Here is a 25,022-nt window from a genome sequence, read left to right on the forward strand (position 1 = left end):
TGGCTGGGGGGATTTCCGTCTCCCTGATTATGTGAAGCCTGTGCATTACGACCTCCATCTGCTGCCCGACCTGATCACGGACGTCTACCAGGGGAGCGTGGCAATCCATCTGGAGGTGAGCCGGCCCACCCGCCACCTGTGGCTCCACATGCGGGAGACATTTGTCACAGCAGTCCCAAGGCTGCAGCTGGTGACCCAGTGGAGGCCACAGAGGAGCTGCCCGCCACTGGTCCAGGGGAGATGTACATCCTTAGCCTGGACTTTCGTGGATGGCTCAATGGGTCGGTGGTTGGGTTCTACAGGGTCATCTATACAGAAGATGGGATTGTCAAGTAAGTTCATTGATATACATTTGACAACTCAGCACAATAGGCTAAAAGTCATCAAAGTAGTAACAGATATGCTACAAAAATATATAAATATGGTTATCTTACATACCTGGTAATGAAGCAGGTACACCACACGCGGTGAACTGAAATCAATTCTACTAAAGTGCTAATCATATGTTGAGTGTGAATCGTGTGACTATCCAGAATGGCATGATCCCTATTTTATTGCCTTACCACGTACCAGTAAGACCTTTTTATTTTTTATTTTGTGTATTAGAAAGATTGCAGCGACCGATCACGAGCCTACGGATGCCCGCAAGTCGTTCCCTTGCTTCGATGAACCCAACAAAAAGTCTACATATCAAATCTCCATCACACACGACAATACTTATAAAGCTCTCTCCAACATGCCACAAAAGGTACAACTGTGAGGTTAAACCTTTAATAAGAGATCCTTTATCCTCAAATTCTGCTATTTACTCACCCTGACCAGTATGTTTCAGTGACCGTTGTGTGCTTCATAGGCCAGGATGTTGGATTTCTTGATACCAACATTTTATATATTTCTTGTTTCTGTTTCATTTAACAGCCTATAGTCCTAGACGGCCAACATACCGGGTAATGCAGGAGAAGACAATCTACTCCTGCATTACATGGTTGTTTAGAGAAAAAAACTGCATGTTTCAATAAAAAAACTTCTATCTGGTACCTAATAACCTCAATAGAGATATGGTTGTGTAGCATTAAAAGACGGAATAGGTTATTCTGTCTTTTAATGCTACACAGATATCAGTCAGTCTGCTGCTCATTTTACATAGAAGGAAGACTCACAAACACCCAGTTTTACCATTTGTGGAAAAATGTCTGGTTTGCCTCTTTGTATTAAGCTCATTCGATTATGAAATTGCCAGTAAACCTTTGTCCTTGATAGTACAGGGGACGAGAGAAGCACTGCCCAACAACAAAATGAAAACCACATTTGCATTATAGACTCAGTTCAGTGGTTCAGTTCCTTTATTTCTGGGGTGTCAAACTAATTTTTAGCACGGCCACATGAGCACTATGGTTTTCCTCAGAGGGCCGCCATGCCTCGTCTCGTCTACATGCGTGACCATAAACTGTCTGGTTTCTGGCCATATCAATCACAGTCCCAATAAGTCTGTGTTCTAACTTCCTCACCACTTCATCTCGTCTTCCTTTCCTGTCGCTAAACGGTTCCGTTTTGCACCATAGTTGAGTTCAATAGTGACATGCCGTGCATGCCGACCTGCCTGAGTTGTGTTGCGGAATTGCAATTATTATTTTGTGAATCATTAAAACTGATTTCAAGCAGGCCACAGAGCTGCAATTATTATTCAAGCGTTTGAGATCAGGCCGCATGAAATGATGTAAAGGGGTGGTTTCAACCCTGGACCATATGTTTGACACCCCTGCTTTATGTTATAAGGTCAGGTCCATGTGGACCTTACGCTAAGACAGTCACATTCATATGCCATCATAAAGACGAGATGATAGTGAGTGCATCAGGGGTTTACTGTTTCTTTCTGATTGATTGCACAATACAGAGATCTTGCACAAAGGATAGATCCTGGGGGATGGACAGAGAAAACTGGGTACCATTTTGAGGTAAGTGATATTCATTTGTATCAAGCTTTACAGCCTGCATTTTTTTTGCAATAGCAAACTTCAATTGGCACCACTGCGATCAATGCTGATGTTGGTATTATTCTGTTAGAAGTTTCCTCGGCAAAGTCCTCGTGGCCTTCTTGATGTTGATAGTCTCTGTAAAAATGTGTTTGCTCGACCGTTTTGTTGTGAGCCCTGTATGTTTCTAGCTTGCTTACTTTCTTTGTGTTTTACACTTTGTGTAAGAGTACTCGCTACCAAACACCTTTGTTTCCATGGTTGTTTTGCTGTTCGATCTCGTCCCCCAGATACAGGCTAAATCACAGAATCATTAGATCATAGCTTGTATTCAAATGCCTCTGATTTTCAGAGTTTAGCCTATATCATGTGATATGTCCGGCTGGCCATATAATGCAGAACCCTGCACGAGAGCGGTAACAGAACTGTTACGAGACGTCAACCTCCATTATAGCTTTAGCCATATTATACCTTTGGTGTAGTTTCCCGCTTGTAAATACGTTTGTTAAAAAGTTATAGTCAGAGCCGGACAGTAACGGAGTACATTTACTTGAGTACAGTACTTAAGTACAATTTTGAGGGATCTGGGGTCTCATTTATAACCGTTGCGTATGCACAAAACGGGGCTGAAATTGGCGTACGTGACTTTCCACGCCAAGGTTGTGATCTATAAAAACCAACTTGACGGGAGAATGTGCGCAGCCCTAAGCAAACTCTGACCCATGAGTACGCATGGTTTGGAGGAAAAGGAGAATTGGCGACACAGATGGTGTGGTGGTGAACTGAAGTCAGACAGAAGAATTGTAGAGTGAGAAGAACGATTATGTTTTGTCATCGCCCTTCATAAATTTAATTTCAACCCGTATCATGCGTTAAATCGATGTAATCAGAATAATTTAAGTCAACTGCGTTATTTCTCAGTTATAGCTCCAGAAACATCCCCTTAGAACAGAAATAAAATAAAAAATCTCTATATTTAATCCCGTCACTCCATACTGTCCACTGACGGCGCGACTGCATGGAATAAAGCATGTGTCAAACATGTGTCAATAACATAATATTTTTATGTGACACTGTAAACACATAATCAAATGTAAATTAAATCCCAAGTGTGCAAAACCAAGCCACACTCCTCATCACAATCGTTGTCCGTTACTCTTGATGCTTTTCATGACAAATCAGGCATTAAAAAGGGGTTATGTTCAAGAACATTTTACGTGGGTGATTACAAACTGATTATCCAAGGTGTTCTCGGTCAGTCTTATTACCTTAACCCTATAAATACAGAGGTGAGCGCCGTGGTAATGCTGTACCATATGGCACTTCTGGCGGACCATGCAAATGGCAGGATTCGGAGGGAGAGGGTCTTTAGGGACCATAACGATTTATTGGTAGGCTACATAAAAATATGTAACTTTATGTCAGACCCCTTATTTTTTAATTCTGGGACTGTGCGCTCCGTGCTACTGACAGAGTTCACTGCTGCAGCAACATGTTGCCACTCACTCTGCTTTTTGTTGTTGGCGATCTCAATCCCGTGACCGCCGAACAAAACTACTTTTCGGGCCTCCATCTCACCCACAAGTGTCTCCACTTCAACCTCCGTGAAATTTCGCTTTTTTACTTTTCTCAGTACTTCTGCCATTGTTTCCGACAAGACATAATACTTGCATCTGAGTCTGTTTTATATGCAGATCGCATTCATGAGGTCATTTGCATTGACCATTTATGGTTAAAAAGGGGCGTGTGCAAGGCGGAACGTGAAGCTGTTTCCGCTGCGCACACTTGTAGGCAGTATGTGATTTATAAAGCAAAGATTGCGTACGGTGTGCGTACGCAGGGTTTTATAAATCTGAATATTTTTTGGCGCACGCAAAACTTGGCTTTTGGGCGTACGTACACTTTTAGTAACGATCCCACGCACAGTTTTATAAATGATACCCCTGTACTTTACTCGAGTATCATTTTTGGGGAGTACTCATGACTTTACTCAGGTAAATTGAGAGGCAAATATTGTACTCTTCTCTGTTACATTTCTATCCATAACCGTGAGTACCCGTTACTTCTTCTAAAAAAAAGAAAAAAAAAGGAGAAAAGAAAAATCTCGGAAACCGTAAATTTGTTGTTTCCCTCTCAAACGTTATTGGATTGTGCAGGTGTCACTGATTAGGACAGCCTTCAGCCTATCAGCAATCATCTTCACTTTCCTCCAAAGTCAACTCCATGGTCAGATTTAGATGAGAGACGATTGTTGATTTGATTGATGAAGAAACTGAGAAACTCACATACCATTGTTAGCTGAATTTTCTTTTCTGATACTATATTTAAGTAAGCTGAGCAATTGTTTTTATGTTCTTGAGTATACTGTTATACTGTATACTATTGTGCTATTGCCTTGTGGGCAAGTGAGAAATGTTAAATAAAGCAACATGGTAAAAATATGAAAATGACTTGATTTTACTTTCAATTACTTTTACATTCTCCAAGTTATTAACATTTTCATAACTCCATGTAGGACGTTTCTTTACATAAATGTACGCACTGTGGCAGTAGTAATGCAATATTTAGAAAATGTACTCTTGTATTCTTGATACTTAAAATTTAGCAAGGGGTATCTGTACTTTTACTCAAGGAAGCTGTGTACTCTGTCCGTCTCTGGTTATAGTTACGAGGCTCGATGAACCAGGATGGCTCGGCCTGCTTGCCCCGATACAGCCACTACCCACATCCAAACTTGTGCGGGTACAAGTGTCACGAGGAAATCCAAAGAACCATCAAGGAGATGCTACTCAATAGCCGTAAGGCAAAAAACAAAACCATGAAGGATTGTCAATGGAAGCATACATGTAGCAAAATTCAAATGGCAATGCAATTTGCAATTCAATAAGTCATTACATTATGCAATTGACAATTCATTATGCAATTTTATAATGTAATTTGTAAAAACGTTATTCAAAGTGTAATTTAATATGCAAATTGACAACGAATCCTCAATTAAATTTGCAAAAGTTATAAAAATAAAAATAGAATAACATTTTGTCAAATTCTTTGAGTTCCTTTATTCAAATTGAAAAGCTATAGCGTCCCCGTGATTGCAATCCACTTCGCCAAGATCCGTGTGTTGCGATATTCAATTGGCATTTCAATCCGCAAAACGCTTTGCAAAAGATTTGGCAAAACGTTTTGCAAAACGTTTTCCAAAACGTAATCCAAAACGATTTCCAAAAAGTCAATATGCAAAGTGGCAAACGTATCAGCCAATCAGCGTATGGGCGGGAATTACGTCACTTCCTATTGCCTCCAAGGGTATCTCCACGGTCTCTGCGCCTCGTGCCCACTGCACCAGTCAGTCAAAGGACGTGGGAAGGCGTGGCTGGGGAGTAGTCTTTGCAGAGGCATCCGTCAGCCAATCAAATCGCTTCGCCGGGTTCTTCCCGCTTCTTCCTGCTTGTTGCGATCAGGCCCCCATGATAGGCGCATACTTCCGCAATCCACCAGTGCTCAGAGGCCAAGCCTGGTATTGTAGCTGTTTAAGCTGGCTGTGGACGGGGGTCCGTCATTTCATGTGGCCCAGAAGTAGATATCGCCGTCCACTCCAATACAAGTGGGGAACAGGATTGTGTCTCCGCAAAAAATGTCTGGATATCAATCAAAGGATTGATATCATCAATCTGGATATCAATCAAAGTTTTTTCTTTCCAAAACACCACCTCAAGCGTTTTATTAGCCGTTATCTCGCTGGGGAAGAGGGGTGTGCAGCTGAAAGGAGTCGTAGTGAAACAAATGGCATTCGAGAGGGCCTAGTTCAGTGCTCCGCTAACGTGTCCGATTTTTGGACTGGTTCATCTGCTGCTCAATAACTCTCACGGTCCTCTGTTTGCGATCATTGTGATTCATCATGCATTGATCCATTTATTCAAAAGATCCATAGACAAAGAAGCGGTGCATTACGGTATCAGTTCTATATTTCTGCATCCGGTACGTCACAGACTAGGCCACGTGTCTTGGCCCCATAACGCGGAAGCAAATCGCTCCTGTATGTTACCCTGTGCCACTGAGCAGTTTGTATAGGAATGAATGGGCGGCCATTTTCCAGTCCGTGGTCCATCCTTTATTATGTCCATGGTTGCGATGCAAGATGACCCGCTTTCCCGCTTTCCAGTATCGTCAGAGCCCGAGTCGCGTCACAGTGCTTAAATTTGCATACGCGATCTGATTGGATGACGGATCCGTCGCTGCCGAAAAAGTTGAACATTTTTCAACTTTTTGACGGAGCCGACGGCTCCAACGGAACGGACGGATCCACAATGCATATCACGTCCGTCCCCATTGAAAGTCAATGGGGATCAGTCGACGGACGCATGTAGTGGGCACGGGGCGTAAGGTTTCAATAATTTGCATGCTTGAAAGCCGTGACAACACCCTCTATCAACTGCATCTGTGTCTTCAACACGATTGTTCTCCACATCATCGGCCAAACTTCGGACGCATCAATAATCTCCTCCATTGGTGACCATTGACCTGACACATACAAAAGTTTTTTTTTTTTTATATACATTTTATTGACAATTAGCATTACAGCCAGGGGGTACAGAAATGGCAGACATACAAAATACAGACACAAAAAATAGTGTGTCTGTATTTAATAAGTGTTTAATAGCTTTCCCATTCCTATTGCCTGGTTTCATTCTCAAACACAACAAAAAGCGGTTTCTGATTCAAGTATTTACATTTATGAATATGCCATTTAGCTAATAAAATAATGGGGCCAATTGCTCTGTCAGTTAGCATTGCTGCGCTTTTAAACCGTACTCCGGCGGTTTTGGAGTTTAACACGCAGCTGCGCACGAGGTTGAACGTGATTGCTGTGTAACGACTCGTACAGGATCAGCTGATTTCTAGCTGACCTAAAACTAAACTGCTTGGAAAGCGGAAGTACTCTGATTTCTCGTATACCCCAGCAGATGGTGGATGCATTTTGTGCTATAATTACCAACAAAAACTTAATGGGAATGTAAAGTGAACTTTAATATAGGCCTAATAAAACTATAATAAATAAAAACGCTAATCATGAAATAGCCTAATCTCGGCTACTTTTTGTGGAAATCTGAGTCTGGAATCTGCCCTCACCTACGTCAATCAATTACTTGTCATTGCTAACCATTTTCAGTTAAGCATTGACCTTTTTAGGTTTCGTTGAATGGTACGATCCTCTGTGCGTTCATTTATTTTTTTACAGACAAATAATCTGTTCTTTGTAGAGTTGGGCACTTTAAGCAACTTCTATATTGTAGCCTGTATTGTACTGAAGGCCTATCTGGTGTAATAAGTGTAAATGTATCATACCTATTAATAATAATTCATAAAACTAATTCTGTGTGTGTGTGTCGGTTCTGATGGAGCCTTGTTTCATCCTGGAAACTGGTTTAGTCTCCTCTAAAACCACGTCAGTGTCGAGATTAGACTAAAGGTACGGCCACACCAACCGCGTTACCCGGGTACGACGCGTATAAAATCGGCAATTTTTCAATAGGGAACCATTGGTTTACGCGCGTATGAGCTGCGTAGATGCGTTACATGCGCTAAAGCAACATTTTAGCCGCGTATGAGCTGCGTATATATACGCGCGGAGTTCAAAAAATTGAACTTTTTACGCTCCTACGCATGACGATTAGCCGCGTTGCCCAATCAGCGTTGAGCTTGACCCAACGTCACTGGCAGAGAGTAGTGAGCTTGGACAGAAGCATACGGCCGACATCTTTCTTTATTCTGTGTGGAAATAGTAACATAGTTAGGCCATTAAATGCGTTTATGGAAACATTTTTAGCGAGAAATGTGCATTTTACTTTCATAATGTTCGCTCGGTGAATGTGAAGGATGTTTGGTTTGATAGTTATGACGAAGAGGGAACGCTCCGTTCACTTGCATGGACAGAGTCTCTGGTTGTTAAGCAACCTCAACGTCTTGGCGGACTATATATCTGCTGATCAACACTACGAATGCTGGAAACACACCAGACACACCATGTGAAGTTATTTAACCCGATTATTGTTATTTATATCCGAGATTATTTAATCTAACCCGATCTAAACTCTATCACCCAAACACGGCGGCGTTTGGGTTTCCTACCTCGGACTCCAGCGCAGCCACGGCCGACAGCTTTCTTTATTCTGGGTGGAAATAGTAACATAGTTACGCCATTAAATGCGTAATGGCGTAACTATGTTACGCCATTACGTTACGCCAAAATGGAAACATTTTTAGCGAGAAATGTGCATTTTACTTTCGTAATGTTCGCTCGGTGAATGTGAAGGATGTTTGGTTTGATAGTTATGACGAAGAGGGAACGCTCCGTTAACTTGCATGGACATGGACTCATCTAGGCGCGTAGGAGCATAGGCGCGTAGCTGCGTAGGACCATTTTTGACACAAAATGGTCAAGCAACATTTTAGCTGCGTTACGCACGTAAATCTTACGCGGGTTACGCGTTTGGTGTGTTCGTACCATAACACGCACAAAATACGCCCTCTAGTGTCTAATGTGAATTTCTCTGAAGACACAGCAATTGAGATCAAGGTAAAACGCAGCTGCAGATTAAACCACAAGTACATATGACACAGCAATGGGGCTTAAGACGTCACGTGAGTTCTTGAGTTTAAAACCATGTTAAACTCTCAAAAGTGGCTAAGCTAGCGACAGGGCAATTGCCCGTATAAGGTTTATAATAAAATATTGGTTTGCTTGACTAGAGGTGTAATGTAAGAAACCTTACAATACATGTTCAATACAACAAACAATACATGTTCAATACAACAAACAATACACGTTCAATACAAAAACAATACATGTTCAATACAAGACACATACGAACGTGAACAAGGAAATTACGAGCAAGTGACGTAGTTCCCGCCCAGACACTGATTGGCTGATACATTTGCCACTTTGCATATTGACTTTTTGGAAAACGTTTTGGATTACGTTTTGCAAAACGTTTTGCCAAATCTTTTGCAAAGCGTTTTGCGGATTGATGCATTTGAATATCACAACACACGGAGCGTGGCGAAGTGGATTGCAATCACGGGGACGCTATAGCTTTTCAATTTGAATAAAGGAACTCAAGAATTTGACCAAATGTTATTCTATTTTTATTGTTATAACTTTTGCAAATTTAATTGAGGATTACATTATCCCTTTGCATATAATACACTTTGAATAACGCATTTACAAATTACATTATAAAATTGCATAATGAATTGTCAATGAATGTTGCTACATATATGCTTCCATAATTGTCACTTGCATTTTTTTCAATATCCAAAATAATAATTTTCTAGCATTTTAAAATCATACACAATAATATTTATTTACAATGCTTATTTTGAAACATTGACACGTAAACATAAATGTGTCCCTATCTTCCGCACAGCATCTGGCTATGACAACTCTCCTGCGGGGACTGGCGACAGCGACAGCATACCCTCTCGATGTCACGACGCTGAAGTTGGCATCCGAATCGCAGCATCCGATTCAGCAGCTGGTCCACTTTAAATCGGTCCTGATTGAAAACCACTACACCTAGACTCTTCAAATCTGGGCCCCATTTCCCGAAAGCGTCGTTAGCCTAAGTGGATCGTGAAGTGCGTCGAAAGGGCATCGTAGAGTTTTCAACGCGTTTCCCGAAAGCATCGTGGGGAACGAACGTCTTGAAAACGCTCGTAGCTAACGAGTACTCCAGGGGTGCTCGTAGGTACTCGTAGGACGCTAAGAGCATCGTCAGCTATAGCCTCAGTGGCGACACCATCGGACATTCCGTCTATTGGATGCGTTTTATTAAAACGCATTGCGCCTTTATGTTCTTAGTTTGGTAATTAATAAAGATTATTAATTAATTTATAAATAAAGATGTTCAAATGGCCAAAATAAAACGGGACAGTCCAGAAAATGTTTGCAGGCAGGGCACTCAAAATGTGTGAGAGAAAGTGGGGGGATTTTTGCAGACTGACATAGGCTACTAAAATAAATTAAATTAAACAAATCAAAAAAAATAAAAAATAACGAAATAAAAGAAATTAAAAAAAATAAGAAAATAAAGAAATAAAATCAATTATAAAAAACAAGCAAAGGAGCAGGCAAAAGGCTGGGATATGGTGGGGATTGGTCACGTTGACGGGAATGTTTAGTGACATGAGGGAGGGTGGAGGGGGTTAAAAAAAAGTCTCAATCACTATTCGACGCGCATGAAAACCAGCCGCGTAGTTATGAGGGAGGCCGTCCTCACACCGATCTTCCTCATCGTCATCGTCCTCAACGTCCTCCGGTTCAAGCAATGCCACCCCAGCCTTAGCTGCAATGTTGTGCAACATAGCCGTCACACATATCACGGCGCATGACTTGGCCGGAGAAAACTGGAGCTCTCCGCCTGACTTGTGAAGGCATCTAAAGCGCAACTTCCACCTCCCGATCGTGCGCTCAACGATGCACCGGGCCAGACGGTGGGCTTCGTTGTATTCCTCATCATGGACGTCTCCCGGGTTATTCACAGGTGTGAAGAGGAATTATTTAAGGGGGGAAAATGCCGTGAATCGCACAGTGCATTCAGGATTAGGACTGATATATGTCGGTTTAAGCCTAATCAATTGTGTTTTAATGTCTTTAGCATTCATATAATTGCAGTCTATTTTTTTCGTAGGCTACTCTGCTGTTGTCCTTGATGGGGATATATTTTAACCCTTTTTAACACAATTTTCCTGCGACATTCCTGCGTCTCCCCCTCCTACGGAGCCCATTTCAGCACCGTGTCAGTAGACAGTTACAATCCTACGACGTCGTGGGTGCAGCGAATGCGCGTTCACGTTAAGAGGAGTTTCGGGAAACGCTCCAAAGAAATTGACGATGGATCGCAAGATCCATCGTGAGAATGTTCGTACGAGCGTGGATCCATCGTTATCGGGAAACGGGGCCCTGGACTAAATTATCACAGTGAGGCTATACATTATGTAAAACATAGTTTCAGATTTGTGAAACCTTTACCCTATTTGTGAAAATGCAATAAAGGCACATTGTAATGCTTTTTAGGGGTCCAGACCGCATTAGAACTGATCCTGATTAAAAACCACTACACCTAGACTCTTCAGATCTGGACTACATTATCACAGTGAGGCTATAGATTATGTAAAACATAGTTTCAGATTTGTGAAACCTTTAACCTATTTGTGAAAATGCAATGCGGTCTGGACCCCTAAAAAGCATTCAAATAAGCCTGTATTGCATTTTCACAAATAGGGTAAAGGTTTCACAAATCTGAAACTATGTTTTACATAATGTATAGCCTCACTGTGATAATGACAGTCCAAATTTGAAGAGTCTAGGTGTAGTGGTTTTCAATCAGGACCGATTTGAAGATTCTAAGTGGTTTTCAAGCCGAATCGGATGCTGCGAATCGGATGCCAATTCAGCGTCGTCTCGATGTCTGAATCGTCCATGGTCCGAATCCAACTCCCTGCAATTCCGTACACAAAGTGACGTACTTGAGTAGCTACATGAATGTACTACTGCTGCGCAAAATGTTCATGCTATCGTTGGCCCACACACTTACACTGATCGTTCTGTTCAACAACCAAAGATAAAACAATTCTAATCCGGGTTATAAAATCTCCCTGTCAACTATAATAAAGGATGGGTTTATGTTTGTTTGTTGTAACCCAAATACAACATTTCAAAATATCTACTACGAAGCTGTTTCCCAAGTGCACGTGAACGGTCGTTGTCGGGATCCGGAACACACGTAAGCGTGAGCGTCATCACTGGCGAGCCGTGTCTTTATTACCAAGAGAGTGCTCCTTTTGGAACAAGCTCCCACATACTGTGCGGACGCAGAATGCTTTGCTGAAGTGACACGAGCATCGGCGCCTCGGTGTCAGACTTCCCATCCCTTGGAACTGGCACGCAGTCTGAGCACATGATAAGTTCTAGAAACTATAGAAAAGGTTAGCGGTTATGAGTATTGTATATATTGTGAACAGCAGCACCCAGTTACATAGGCTTGCTCCAGTCCTCATAGCATTTGTGCACCATCCCGACGCGAACCCCCTCCCCGCCCTCCATCACTGGTTTACAGCACCCTCCATTCCTCGGATGTACTTACCTTTTTCACCCCCGCCTGTTTGCATCCCTTCTGCTAATAAACGGGTGTCCGTTTAATTCAGAACATGTTTTTTTTACCTTCTTGACCACCATTAATCTGGCTTGATAACGTCTTTCTGGCCCTCCTAAATTTTCTTACCCACATTTCCACCTTTCTTTTTTGCACATGCCATTACCATATTATATAACACAGCCTGTCTTACTGGTTGGAAGACCACTCTCCACAGCAACAAATGCAGCTTTCAGTATCATTACAATTTGTGCAGTTATGTGTTATTCCTCTTGGTTTATGCCTCCGTCATGTAATTCTACCAAGCAAATCAATCACTTCTCATTGCCGATGAGACAAAGTTGCATTGTGGTAAAATTGGGCCTTCAAAATCTTCACTTAAATAGTTGAAAAGCATATTTAAAGGTTATTCAAGGTTATTCATTACCTCAATGTATAACCTTCTAGACGCAAGATGTTGATTTCAGTATTTAAATATAATTTATTAACATTGTTAGAATGCCCTTATAAGGGCACATGTCAAATAACAAGTCAACGGTATTCAAATGGAACATGAAGAATGTAACTGCCGTTGAGGTAGGAGTAGAGAGAAGGTTCAGACTGCGCCCTCTCACTCATGTATCTGCTCATGGTCCCAGGAAACTCATTGAGGAGTTGTATGCACCAATCAAATGTCCTCATTCTTTCTTCTTGTATTCCTCCAAGTGGGCTAGAATCCATCCAGATGGTCCCAGGATGGCCAAGGAGAACATGCCCAGTCCGATGGCAGTTTCCTAAACAACAAATAGGAACAGCAATTAAAGTTATTAATTACAGCATGTAACGTATATTGCATAGTTTAACAAAAACATATTTCACAATAACATCCCTGACCTTCGAGATATTATATAGAAGATGATACATGATGTATACACGTGAAAGTACCACAACCTATTGATACAAGAATCCTTTCGCACATGAAACATATATTGTAATATCTAATCATAACCTTACCCAATAAAAAAGCTATTAGGACCATTCGCACAGAAAATCATTTCATATACAATACCTTCTAGAATAAGGCAATCCTAATCATTAGTCAATCTACAATTAATGTATCCATGGTTGCATGCATGAATGTCATAACGCTTCAGTCGTTAGACCTAAATGGGAGGAAGTAGAGACACTGATGTGGAATCCTAGTAGTTTACCTCACTTTAAATGGCGTAGAGCTGGCATACATGCTTAAAAAATATTACAGATTAGGTTTAAACGCATTGTAGATGAGGTTAAACATGTTATAGATCAGGTTAAAACACAGGTCTATAAGTACGTCGCCCGAAACGTGCAGCGAAAGACGCCACCTTGTGAGGAGCGTCCTAGTCGACCGAGCGTTTCGATATAAACTTGACTTACGGCGGTGCCGAGCTTCTCCTTAGCGGGCCGGGTGTAGAGGGAGGCCCGCTGGGTGATGATGCCGGTCCGCATTGCAGGGGCCACACGGGCCGCGGCAGCCTTAACGAGTCCAGACATGATTCGGTTCTGTTGTAGAGACGCTTTGTGCGGTATCGACTCGACTAGAGGTCGTATCCTTCTGTTCCGTTTTCACAGCCAAACAACAAAAAAGAAAATAATCTAGCGCCTCCTAGTGCTAGGGAGTGAAATTTAAATGACAATAATCCCTGGACCTTTATATTCTGTTACTGTGCGTTCACACCAAAAGCTGTAAAGCGTTTTGAGCGATAAACACCCATTAACTTTATATTAGACATGAGCGATAATGCGATAGGACCGATAAAACGCTTGAGCAATAGCTTTAAAGCTGTAAAGCTGTAAATGAGAGTTGAAAACAGCTAAACTCTATGCAAATGAGCTAGTAGCGTTTCGGCTGTAAATGACTGCCAGCCAATCAGAATGCAGATGTCTCTCGCCGGCGTGGGTCCCAGTAAACATACGCGAGAACTTTAGTTCCTAGTTCCTAGTACACACATTTGTTCCTTCATCATGGTGCGTGAGAGAATAATTGCGGCTCCGGCTGCAGGGCATCGTATTTGTCCGCGATTGCATAACCAACGTGGTCTTATTAGTATTATAGCCCGATCATAAACTAAAAAACACATAGAAAGAATAAAGCATCCAGCATATGATTTCAACAATCTATGAGGACATACGCAATCCGCATTACGCAACAGGGATGGTCGCACAGAGGAATGCTGATGGAAAGAGTGGGTGGAGATGTGCGCGCATTTCAGAAGCAGGGACATAGGCTACCGCACAAAAATCTATTTCTAATTTGTCCGTTTGCCGTGTGTTTGCCTGGCACAAATGCTAACACACACACACACACACACACACACACACACACACACACACACACACACACACACACACACACACACACACACACGTAATCCGGGAGAATTCTCGGTGGGCCGTTAACGTTTCGGGGCTGTCAGGCTGAATACTGCGGGATAACAATATTGCGTTTATAAAAGTTCCTTCCAGCGCTGTCCGTCAGCCTGAGCGGTGCGCCCGCAACCTCTCACCCACTGAACATACGCACACAACTCTTGTGCAGGCTCGAACAGAGTGACACACAAACACACACACACTTTTAAGGAGTTTTTCACCCGCTCCGTATCCTTGCTTGTCCCAACAAGTTTGTGCAGCGTGCTTGTCGTTTTGTTACCCGTGTAGCCAGTGGTCGAGTGTAAAAAAAGCCAGGGGGGGTGGTGGATTTTTACTTTTAGGGACAGATCATTTGTGCTGATGACAGGTGGGAGACCAACAACGGTGTGATAATAATAATAATAATAATTATTATTATTATTATATTATCATATTTTTGGAGATAAAATAAGAGCTATGACTACTGTCATGTCATCGCTCTTATTTTGCAGCTGATCGGACGCATCACACGATTCGGAGGCATGAATCACATTTAAGGATTTTAAAAACTGATACTTATTCGTTTTTTTCAAAAATGCATTCGGCAGAGAAGGGAAACTAGCTTTGCTCACAGGTTGGAATGAAAGGGAGAAAAGGGGAGAGAGCTAGTTGCCTGTGGAAGCGATGTCTGAGATGCAGAGACAGCTTCATGCTACCAGTGTCTGTCTCGTACGGTGCGGAATGAGAGCTCGTGGCACTAAAGGCCGATACATACCTCCGGATTCGGACAGTTTCGTCCGGTCCCGGAGGTGTTTCGTGGGAACAATAACAATAAACAATAAAATTGTCAGGTATATAGTATAATATAAGTATATACAAATTACGATCGATCGATCGATCGATCGATAGATCGATCGATCGATAGATCGATAGATCGATAGATAGATCGATAGATCGATAGATCGATGAAACACCTCCGGGACCGGACGAAACTGTCCGTATCCGGAGGTATGCATCGGCCTTAATGCGCAAGTAGGCCTACGCCTGCGTGCTTGCGCAATAGCATACTGCCCGAGAATGCAGTATCGCTGTCAAATCTGTCCCTGAGAAAAGTAACGTTGCGCTAGGGTTGCCGTGGTATGCGGTATTACCGGCAACAGTTTTTTTTTTTTTTTTTTTACTCGGTATGAAAACGTCCACACCGTGGCAACCATACGTTGCGCCGAATTGAAAAAGGAAACCGCTATAATGAAATAGCGGTAATATTTCCACATTAATTGATAAAATAACAGGGGATGGGAAGGGGGGATGGCTGTTTCAGAAGGGGGATGATTTTGATCATTTTAATTCCAAAGGGGGATGCCATCCCCCCTCATCTCCCCTCAACTCGAGTGCTGCGTGTAGCTAGATCAGGTATGTTGCTGTAGTTTTTCTAACGTGACTGTTGATTGTTGCTAGACAGCAGGTGACAAAAACTACAACGTCTGCCAAGCAAAAAAATTAACGCAGTTAAATTGGTTTGCGTTAACGTCGTTAATGACGCCTTAAACTGCCAGCACTAATATATAGGCCTACTTTTACACCATATTTAAAACAAGCCATTTTGCAACAAAATGATTAAAGGCATTTCTTAATAGCATTACGCAAAACCTGAATTTTTTATTTTTTAAGCCATTCGCACACATTCTGGTTCTGCTCAGATACGAAAAAAAAAAAAAAAGAATGTTTGATTCTATCCCATCAGTAACTTTGTTGAACAAGTATATCTTGTATTGCAATGTTTTTATGCAAAGAAAAAAAATAAACCTTTACTATGGAATATTCACTAGAGTGGTTTGATGACAAATGCCTTTCGACCTTGTAACTTTTGAAAAACACTTAACCGTAAGTAGGCCTACAATTAACAACTGTTGACTTGAATAAGAATAAGAAATACTAAAACGTACAAGTACAAACGTATTTTTTTGTAACCGATTTTCATTTTATGTAAACATTAAAATGCTTTTCAGGCAAATTTGCCAAATACTAGCTTAAACCAAACAGTCATTATTGAAGGTAAAGGGGACAATCGTGGTTGCTTGAAGAATTTCTGGATATGGTTCTTCTTTCCTTTTCAACATTTTGGTTGGTATTTATTCATCACTTTCACTTCAAGACTAATCGTTCTTCATGGTAAGCACTGGGTCCACAAGTTTATTATGAACATGCATTAAACCTGGTAAGAATCAAGGAGAAAATGTAGAAGGTGAATATAATAATATGAGGATCTTTCACAGAAACAGACACATAGGCCTACCAAAAGGGCCTGATACAACCTCAAACATCATGAATTAGTCGAAGTACAATTATGTTTCTCTAAATGAATTGCTCAAACATTTTAATTCATCATTATAAAAAGTTAAAACATCCATCCAAAGTTAGTCTGCTGGTCATGGCAGCATCTTGGGCAAATTAACGAGATGTTTCCTAGCCAACGCAAACCAATATTTAGAGTGCCCCGGAAGGATATTTTAAATTCAATTAAGTAATATTTAATCATTGTTGGTAAAAGCAAAATAAAATATTCTGTTGTGTCCCATTATTGGAATATAATGTTGTTTGGCCGTGGCAGCCTCATCACAAGCCCTGTCACACATGATGAATGTCCAATAACGAGACACCCTCTTGTTTTTTTCCTTAGATAATGCACTCCTATGGAACATTATTGACAAATCAAAATCAATTATTCACCAATGCTGCAGTATGAATTAAACTATTACAAATGCCTTCAAAATTAAACTTGGTATATATATCCTGTACCAAGGTAAATAATCTGACCCAACAATAAATAAATCTATCCATTAGAAGAAGACCACTTCCCCATCAGGTCACCTTACTGAGGGTAATGTAATGAGGATAATATAATGAGGGTAACATAATGTAGTGAGGGTATTGTATGGAGTTAGATTCATGCCAAAACCCCGCACACACGCAAAACGTGTTTTGCTCACGCATAACGTGTTTTGCTCACGCATAACGTGTTTTGCTCACGCATAACGTGTTTTGCTCACGCATAACGATTCACATGCACACAAAACGTGTTTTACTCACGCAAAATGATTCACACACACGCTCAGTGTGGTTTGCAAATACAAAACATCATTCACAAACTAAAGCATTTTGCTTCAGAAACAAATACAGTATGTTTTACACAAAGTACAAAAAAAAATCCTTCAAGTACACAAAACAATTCTACAAGTACGGAACACGAAAGCTGCGCGTGGATCGGAATGCATTTGCGCACGGATCGGATTGCATTTGCGTGAGGAACAGCAAGGCGGAAAATTAGTGCCAAAAGTCACGTGACAAATAAATGTCCTGTTATTCACACTACACAACAGCAGGTGGCGGTGTTGAGTCAGTTTAAGGCCGCCAGGACGATCTTTTTTCTCCCCAAAATCTTTATTTGATGCCATAACAGAGTGGCGACACTTCCATTGGACTCACCTGTTGGCCGCTCATTTTGTTCAATTTAATCTCCCAAACTAGCTTTTCTCCGTGTCGTACGATTCCGTGACAAGGGGCGGCAAGTCGCATAGTATGGAGTTGAATCCACACACGTTTGGCCGGCATCAAATAAAGATTTTGGGGAGAAAAAAGATCGTCCTGGCGGCCTTAAACTGACTCAACACCGCCACCTGCTGTTGTGTAGTGTGAATAACAGGACATTTATTTGTCACGTGACTTTTGGCACTAATTTTCCGCCTTGCTGTTCCTCACGCAAATGCAATCCGATCCGTGCGCAAATGCATTCCGATCCACGCGCAGCTTTCGTGTTCCGTACTTGTAGAATTGTTTTGTGTACTTGAAGGATTTTTTTTTGTACTTTGTGTAAAACAAACTGTATTTGTTTCTGAAGCAAAATGCTTTAGTTTGTGAATGATGTTTTGTATTTGCAAACCACACTGAACGTGTGTGTGAATCATTTTGCGTGAGCAAAACACGTTTTGCGTGCGTGCGGGATTTTGGCATGAATCTAACTCCATAGTATTGTTATGTAATGAGGGTGTGTTATGTAGTGAGGTTAATGTTATAAGAGTAATTTAAAGCCTATTGGTAACTCTTTGTTGCATGGTCGGTGCATAACTGATGTAGATGCTGGTGTAGATATTGTGGGGTTTTTTTCAGGAAATGTTTAATCACTAGCAAAAGTTTGGTTAGCACCGTCAGCTGGGCACTGCTGATTTGTAATGGTGTGTCCCAGTTCGCCAAGTTCTTACTCGTCACATGTTAAATTCCTGCAGCTAAGCTTGGATACATACATTTACATTCCCAATAAAGGCTTTTGATAACATGCCTCTGAAGTTTGACTTTTTGCACCATTCCAATACTTACAGGGAACTAGTCATCATATCTTCCGCTCCATGATATACATGTTAATACTCAGTAGTACACATATATGGTTCTTTAATGCATTTGCATTGTACTAATATGCGTTCATTTTCAATGGGCATAAATGTGTCTGAAACAGGTGCACCCCAATTTCTTCAACATTAACATTATAGTCATTAGATGGCCTTTAGAAAAATGTTTTTTGGGGGGAAGTGGGGCAGTGTGCTATAGAGGTGTGCTGCGTGTGTGTCACTAATTCACGGATGGGATAAATGCAGAGACCAAATTCCTTGTATGTGTCTTCACGGCCTAAGCTTTTGTCCGTAATGCCATTTTTTTCCCCTTGCATTACTTTGACTTTAATACTTTAAGTAGTTTTGAAACCAGTACTTCTATACTTTTACTTAAGTAAAAAGCTTGAGTTGATGCTTCAACTTCTACAGAAGTATTTTTAAACGCTAGTATCTATACTTCTACTTGAGTAATGAATGTGAATTCTTTTGACACCTCTGCTCTTTGTTCATTGTGTCGCGTTCTTCTGTTCCCTTGGACTTAGTAGCAGGCATTTCCCTACCATAAGGGTAGGGAAACACGATGGTAAAGCGAGCCGTAACTGAGCTGCGCCAAACCGCACCTTCACTACTCCACCAAGCTGCACCGAACCAAACAGTGAAAACGAGGCATAATGTTTCAGTCTCACCTTTAAAGTACTTGACGGTTTTGACGCGCAGCTCCAGTGTGGCGTCCTCGTCGCAGACAAAGATGGTGCGTGGATGCTGCTGGAAGGCTGAGACCGTCCACATGTGGTTCACCCCGTCCTCGATGGCTTTGTACAGCGCAAAAGCTTTGTGAGCACCCGTGATTACAATCATCACCTGAGCAACAAGGAAGTACAAATGTGACATCTAAAGCACCACTTGATATCTTAAAATTCATAGAATTCCTTAAAATTCCTTGACAATGACATTAGATATTTCTGGGATTTATAAAGTACCATCTTATGAAATTTCCTAGTCATAAAATCACATCGTACAACTGATATGTTCTCGAAATAAATACTGAGCTAGCCCGTACCTCCCAGTTTGTTGACAAAAATCGTACCATCTTCACTCCCAAACACCCCCCACCACCCAGCCAGCCCAGCTACGCTACTTCACATCACACAGTGGCACAGCCAGTAATAGAGTTGTTTTAATTCTGAAATTCTCCAACTAAGTGGGAGGGGCTCAATCTTATAAATTACAACTTTAAATAATTACCAAATCCAAATATGGCACCCGAAGATTCAAGCTCCATATTTGGATAGCATTTAGATTCAATTCGGTATTTGGGTAAATTTAGATGGTGGAAGAATAAGAGATTCACCTCTCGGGAATCCATGACAGTCCCAACCCCGACAGTTAGTGCCATGGTGGGCACCTTGGAGAGATCATTCCCGAAGAAGCGAGCGTTGGCCACTATGGTGTCCTTGGCCAGGGTCTTCACTCTGGTCCTCGATACAAGGCTTGAACCCGGCTCATTGAAGGCTATGTGGCCGTCCGGGCCAATGCCTGGACAAAATAACAGATACTCAAAAAAAAAAAAAAGGTATTCATAGAATACACAGAAAAAGGGAAATCAAATTCTTACCATAAAATAAACCTAAGGCCTCTGTTAGCATAATAATACAGCTAAAAGGAGCATTTCATCTATTCATAGCAGACAATATTGCAAATCCAATAACTTCTAAAATAATGAAATGCTATATCCATGATTGCATGGATTGCCTACATAATAAATGCATGAATGGTTAAAGATTTTAACAGACCAAGAAAACACAGTTCAACACAATATAGAGCGTGGTTAAATGGAACGACTGACAGCTGGTGGGTAGCACCAAATTAAACCAATCTCTGCCTAAACTGAACCATCTCTAACCAAATACCTTCACCCAACCATTCTCTTACCCAACACCAACACCCATCATCTCTAGCATAATAACTAAATTGAACAATCTCTAACTCTTTCACTTAACCTTCCTTAACACCTCAAACTTTAACCATCTCTAACTCTCATACCTAAACGTCACAATTTTCTGACCATCTCTAACCTAATACTTTAATTTAACCATCTCTGCTGTGTACATGTAAACACTCACCAACAAATAAAGAGCACTACCAACCTCCTACAAATAAATCTATTCCTCCGGCGTCTGCAATGTCTTTCTCAAAGACAGCACATTCTGCTTCAAGGTCTTGTGCATTTCCATCCAAGATGTGAGCATTTGCCGGGTCAATGTCAACATGCTTGAAGAAGTTATTCCACATGTATGAGTGGTAGCTCTCAGGGTGGGCGCGGGGCAGGCCTACAGAGGGGTGCATGTTAACCATCTACACACTAGATGGCAGTACAAATGCATTTATTTTACTGCAGTTTGATTCAAACGTAACATAACGAACATCTGGACACAAGTTTCATTTAAATTAAATAGCAAATGTTGATGTGTAGGCAATGTTATATATTTATGTTACACATGGATGACACAGAAAAAGGCAATTACTCACCCACATATTCATCCATGTTGAAGGTTTTCACATATTTAAAAGAAAGATCCCCACTCTTGTGATATTCAATTAACTTTTTATAACAGGCATATGGAGTGCTTCCTAAAATAAAATGCCATAATTAAAAAAAACACATGACATGATTGACACATTTATATTTGTTACATCAAATGATGTGTAGGCTTATAGATTATTGTCATGCTGGTCATTCAACGAATGCCTCCTTCCATTGCATTATTTCATGAAGAAAGATGGCATCATGCAATTCCGTTAGATAATACCAACATAGTTTTATTTAATCTGCGTGTAGAGAGAGTGAGACAGACAGACAGACAGACAGACAGACAGACAGACAGACAGACAGACAGACAGACAGACAGACAGACAAGATAGACAAGATAGACAAGATAGACTGATAGAAAGATAGCATGCCAGTAGTGTTTGTGTGTCTGTGTCCCTCACCTGTGGGCAGGCCCAGGGTGAAGTACCTTTGGGCTGTGGGTCTGAACGTGATGATTCTGTTCCGGATGTACTTGGCGGCCCACTCACTGGCCAGGTCGTAGTGCTCCAGGATCACCAGCCTCATGGTGGTCAACAGCAGATTAGACCTCAGATTAATGACGGGTCACACCCCAAACAATGCGAAACTCTAGAGATTAAATTGACACGGCAGCAACGGACATAAAGTGAAACCCCAGTATCTGTTAATGTGTCCCAGATCAACTAAGTCTGGCTCACGTGATCGCTTCACACAATTCACGTGATAATAGAACGGTGTGGTCACGTGATTACAGAACGGTGTGGTCACGTGATTATAGAACGGTGTGGTCACGTGTATGGAAGAAATGGCGCGTTCACATTGCTGGACATTATGGGGAAAACATTTTGGCGACGTTGGAATGTGCGCGTGAACGACACCTCATGACGCTGTTATGATTCTGCTTCCGTTCAGCAACTCGGGCCAAATTTTGAGGTGCGTTCACTCTCCTGGTGATAACGAGACGGCTCGCCAGTGATGACGCTCACGCTTAAAAGGCCTGAAGGCCTAAATACACCGGCGCCGCAGCGCAGCGGCGCGCATTTTACGCGCGTCAAAAGCCGCCCCTAGCACCAACAGGAGGCGGCGCGACGGCCGCGCTGCAGTATAAAAGCAGGAAGTCACCTGTCAATCAACCGCAACAAAGAGACGAAACGCAATGAGTGAGTAGCCTATGGTAATCTAGTTCATTTATTTTCTATCTTTTTGGCTGAATAATTTGAAAAATGTATAATCTGTGCAGTGAAAGTATGTAAAGACTACGAACTTAGTTTGTAGGGCACTTTATCGTTTTATTTACTGTCATTTCTTATTTATTTTATATTTTGCAATTATTCATCTACTGCATCGATAATCTCAATAAGTGCAGGACCTTCTATTAAGCCTTTTTAGTATAGTGCAGTCACCTTTTAAGGCCAATTGTTATTGTGTGTATTTATTGTATTGAGCTACTGGATGGCTTTATTGGTCCCCATTGGGACCAATAAAGTAGCTATCTATCTATCCATCTATATAGCCTTAACATAGCCACACATTTACATGTATGCAGCCAGTAGTTATCCATTTTAATTGAACACAAGTTATTTCACATTTTATTGAGTTTTTTATTTCAACAGAACAATTGTTGCCAGACAGAGGGTGGTTGCTCTTCTTCTGCTGCGCCGTAGGCGGGCAAGGAGAAGACGAAGGGTTTGGGTGCACCCCATCAATGAACGGAGACAAGAACAGGGGGTATACCACAATCTGGTCCAGGAGCTCCGTGCAGAGAGGCACCGCCAATATTTCAATTTGCCACTAGGAAGTGTGCAATAGCAGAACCGTATGGTGTAACCTAGCCATGATGACCTATAATTTAGTTATATCACTCTCTGGTATACTCTTTTGCATATATATATATAGATATATACGCATATATTTTATCCCTCTGGATAAATACAGTGATGTTATTGCTGTGCTGGACTCAGTAGCCAGTCTATTTTATTTGAGTGCTCGAGACACTTAATGTTATTTTTCCTTAAACCCAGAGAGACAGTTAATACATGACAAGGCATTTTTGAACTTTGCCTGTGTTTCCTTTTACTTAGCCTATCTATTTTATTGTATTGTATATTTATTGTATTTCTATGTGAAGCACTTTGAGTCTGCTTCATGTATTAAAAGTGCTATATAAATGAAGTTGCCTTGCCTTAAATAAAAAAATATATATTACAAGTAATCTGGTTTCTACCTACATGGTGTGATTATGTGTGACTTGATTTCGTCTATTTCCCATTATGGTTAATGGTTTGGGTACTTAGTCCACCATTGTTGATTTCTCACCTGAAGAGCCAATCTCCAGAGCTATGGCTCGCCAGGCAATGTCCTTTTTGGAGTTGTCTTTGTAATGACGGGAACTTTGGTCATACAATTAGACATATTTTTCCACCTCGACGACCAGTCTCTCATCGTCCATTCTCGTAATTGTTCCTCACAAACGAAAGAGGGCGACATCCAGTGGTGAGGGGTAGATATGGAGGTGCCTACGGGACCCGGGATGTACAAACCCGCTTTTACAAAGCGCTTTTTCAGGGGCGGCGACTCTTGGGAATAGAACATTGGCTCGAAGAATAGTTGGGCGGCGCGGCGCGGAACGCTGCCGCGCAGCTAGTCGGCGCCGGTGTGGGCTAGTACACCCGGAATAATATAATACACCGCTTCGGCGCCGGTGTATTTGGGCCTCAATTCTATTTTTGCCGCGAGCAACTGCTAAACCGCGTCAATTTCGACAGAGCAGGTCGAGCCGGGCAGGAAGTGAAAAGTAAAAGCCATAGAGCATCCGGTCAATTTTCAAAATAAAACACAATACTCAGCTCATGTAACTTCACATCAACATTATTACGTCATGACCGGTGGCACCAGGTCAGCAGTCAATCAATCAAAGGGTCTCAGAGGGTCGGCAACATGGACGACGAGAGACTCATTGTCAAAGTTCAGCAACATGAAGTCATTTATGTACCAAATCATCCTTTTTATAAGGAAAATGTCAGAAAGGACAAAGTGTGGCATTTAATTGCAATAGTTTTGGGAGTGGAAGGTGAGTACATTAGGTTTAGAATTATCGCGTGATCTCGTGAACTTGCGTGAATACGGCTGGCTCGCAAGGCAGCGCTACGCTGCCGTTACGCGCCCGGTAGGAATGGACGCAGGGCAGAGGACGCAGCCGTTCCGCGGCGCAGCCGTTCCGCGGCGCGTACGCGTCCGGTGGAATCCCGGTGTTACGTGTGTTCCCGACAGCGACCGTTCATGTGCATTTGGGAAACAGCTGGTTAGGAATCTAAAAGTTCTTCACAGCAGGGGGTTTTTATCCGATAAAAACCAGTCAGAACTTAGAATCAGTTTCAAGTTTGCATGCCTTTGTTTCCTTGATGCCTATCACCTACTATCCTTTTGCTTTTAGTTATGAGTAGCACTTTTATTTATGCATTATTGCCACTGTATGGAAGGCAACACTTCCCCTTATCTAGAGCTGGTTTACCAGTACACAATGGTTAAAACTGAGCAAAGTCATGCTAACAGACGTTACAACGTCAATCGATAG

General features: G+C 41.7%; 2 protein-coding genes across 2 annotated transcripts; both read right to left on the minus strand.

Annotated features, from left to right (window-relative positions):
* Positions 1-12,568: 12,568 nt before the first annotated feature.
* Positions 12,569-13,750, minus strand: LOC130383147 (cytochrome c oxidase subunit 8A, mitochondrial). The gene is made up of 2 exons (XM_056591204.1): positions 13,523-13,750; positions 12,569-12,900 (listed from the first exon to the last, which is right to left on the minus strand). The coding sequence occupies exons 1-2, from the start codon at positions 13,637-13,639 to the stop codon at positions 12,805-12,807; spliced, it is 213 nt and encodes a 70-aa protein (XP_056447179.1). The 5' UTR covers positions 13,640-13,750; the 3' UTR covers positions 12,569-12,804.
* A 1,767-nt stretch (positions 13,751-15,517) lies between these two features.
* LOC130383010 (glucosamine-6-phosphate isomerase 2) lies at positions 15,518-22,176 on the minus strand. Its single transcript, XM_056590998.1, has 6 exons — positions 21,871-22,176; positions 21,409-21,510; positions 21,027-21,209; positions 20,231-20,415; positions 19,566-19,740; positions 15,518-16,709 (listed from the first exon to the last, which is right to left on the minus strand). The coding sequence occupies exons 1-6, from the start codon at positions 21,992-21,994 to the stop codon at positions 16,651-16,653; spliced, it is 828 nt and encodes a 275-aa protein (XP_056446973.1). The 5' UTR covers positions 21,995-22,176; the 3' UTR covers positions 15,518-16,650.
* Between the last annotated feature and the right edge of the window lie 2,846 nt (positions 22,177-25,022).

Source organism: Gadus chalcogrammus, chromosome 5 (assembly GCF_026213295.1).
Source record: "Gadus chalcogrammus isolate NIFS_2021 chromosome 5, NIFS_Gcha_1.0, whole genome shotgun sequence".
Lineage (NCBI taxonomy): Eukaryota > Metazoa > Chordata > Actinopteri > Gadiformes > Gadidae > Gadus > Gadus chalcogrammus.

Bases quoted from the DNA above. Each gene is read 5' to 3' on its own strand.
- LOC130383147 (XM_056591204.1), bottom strand. From the start codon at position 13,639: ATGTCTGGACTCGTTAAGGCTGCCGCGGCCCGTGTGGCCCCTGCAATG. The intron at 12,901-13,522 runs GTAAGTCAAGTT...TTTGTTGTTTAG, and splicing joins AGGAGAAGCTCGGCACCGCC to GAAACTGCCATCGGACTGGG.
- LOC130383010 (XM_056590998.1), bottom strand. From the start codon at position 21,994: ATGAGGCTGGTGATCCTGGAGCACTACGACCTGGCCAGTGAGTGGGCC. The intron at 21,210-21,408 runs GTGAGTAATTGC...ACCCCTCTGTAG, and splicing joins CAACATGGATGAATATGTGG to GCCTGCCCCGCGCCCACCCT. The intron at 19,741-20,230 runs GTGAATCTCTTA...CTTGTTGCTCAG, and splicing joins CTGTCATGGATTCCCGAGAG to GTGATGATTGTAATCACGGG.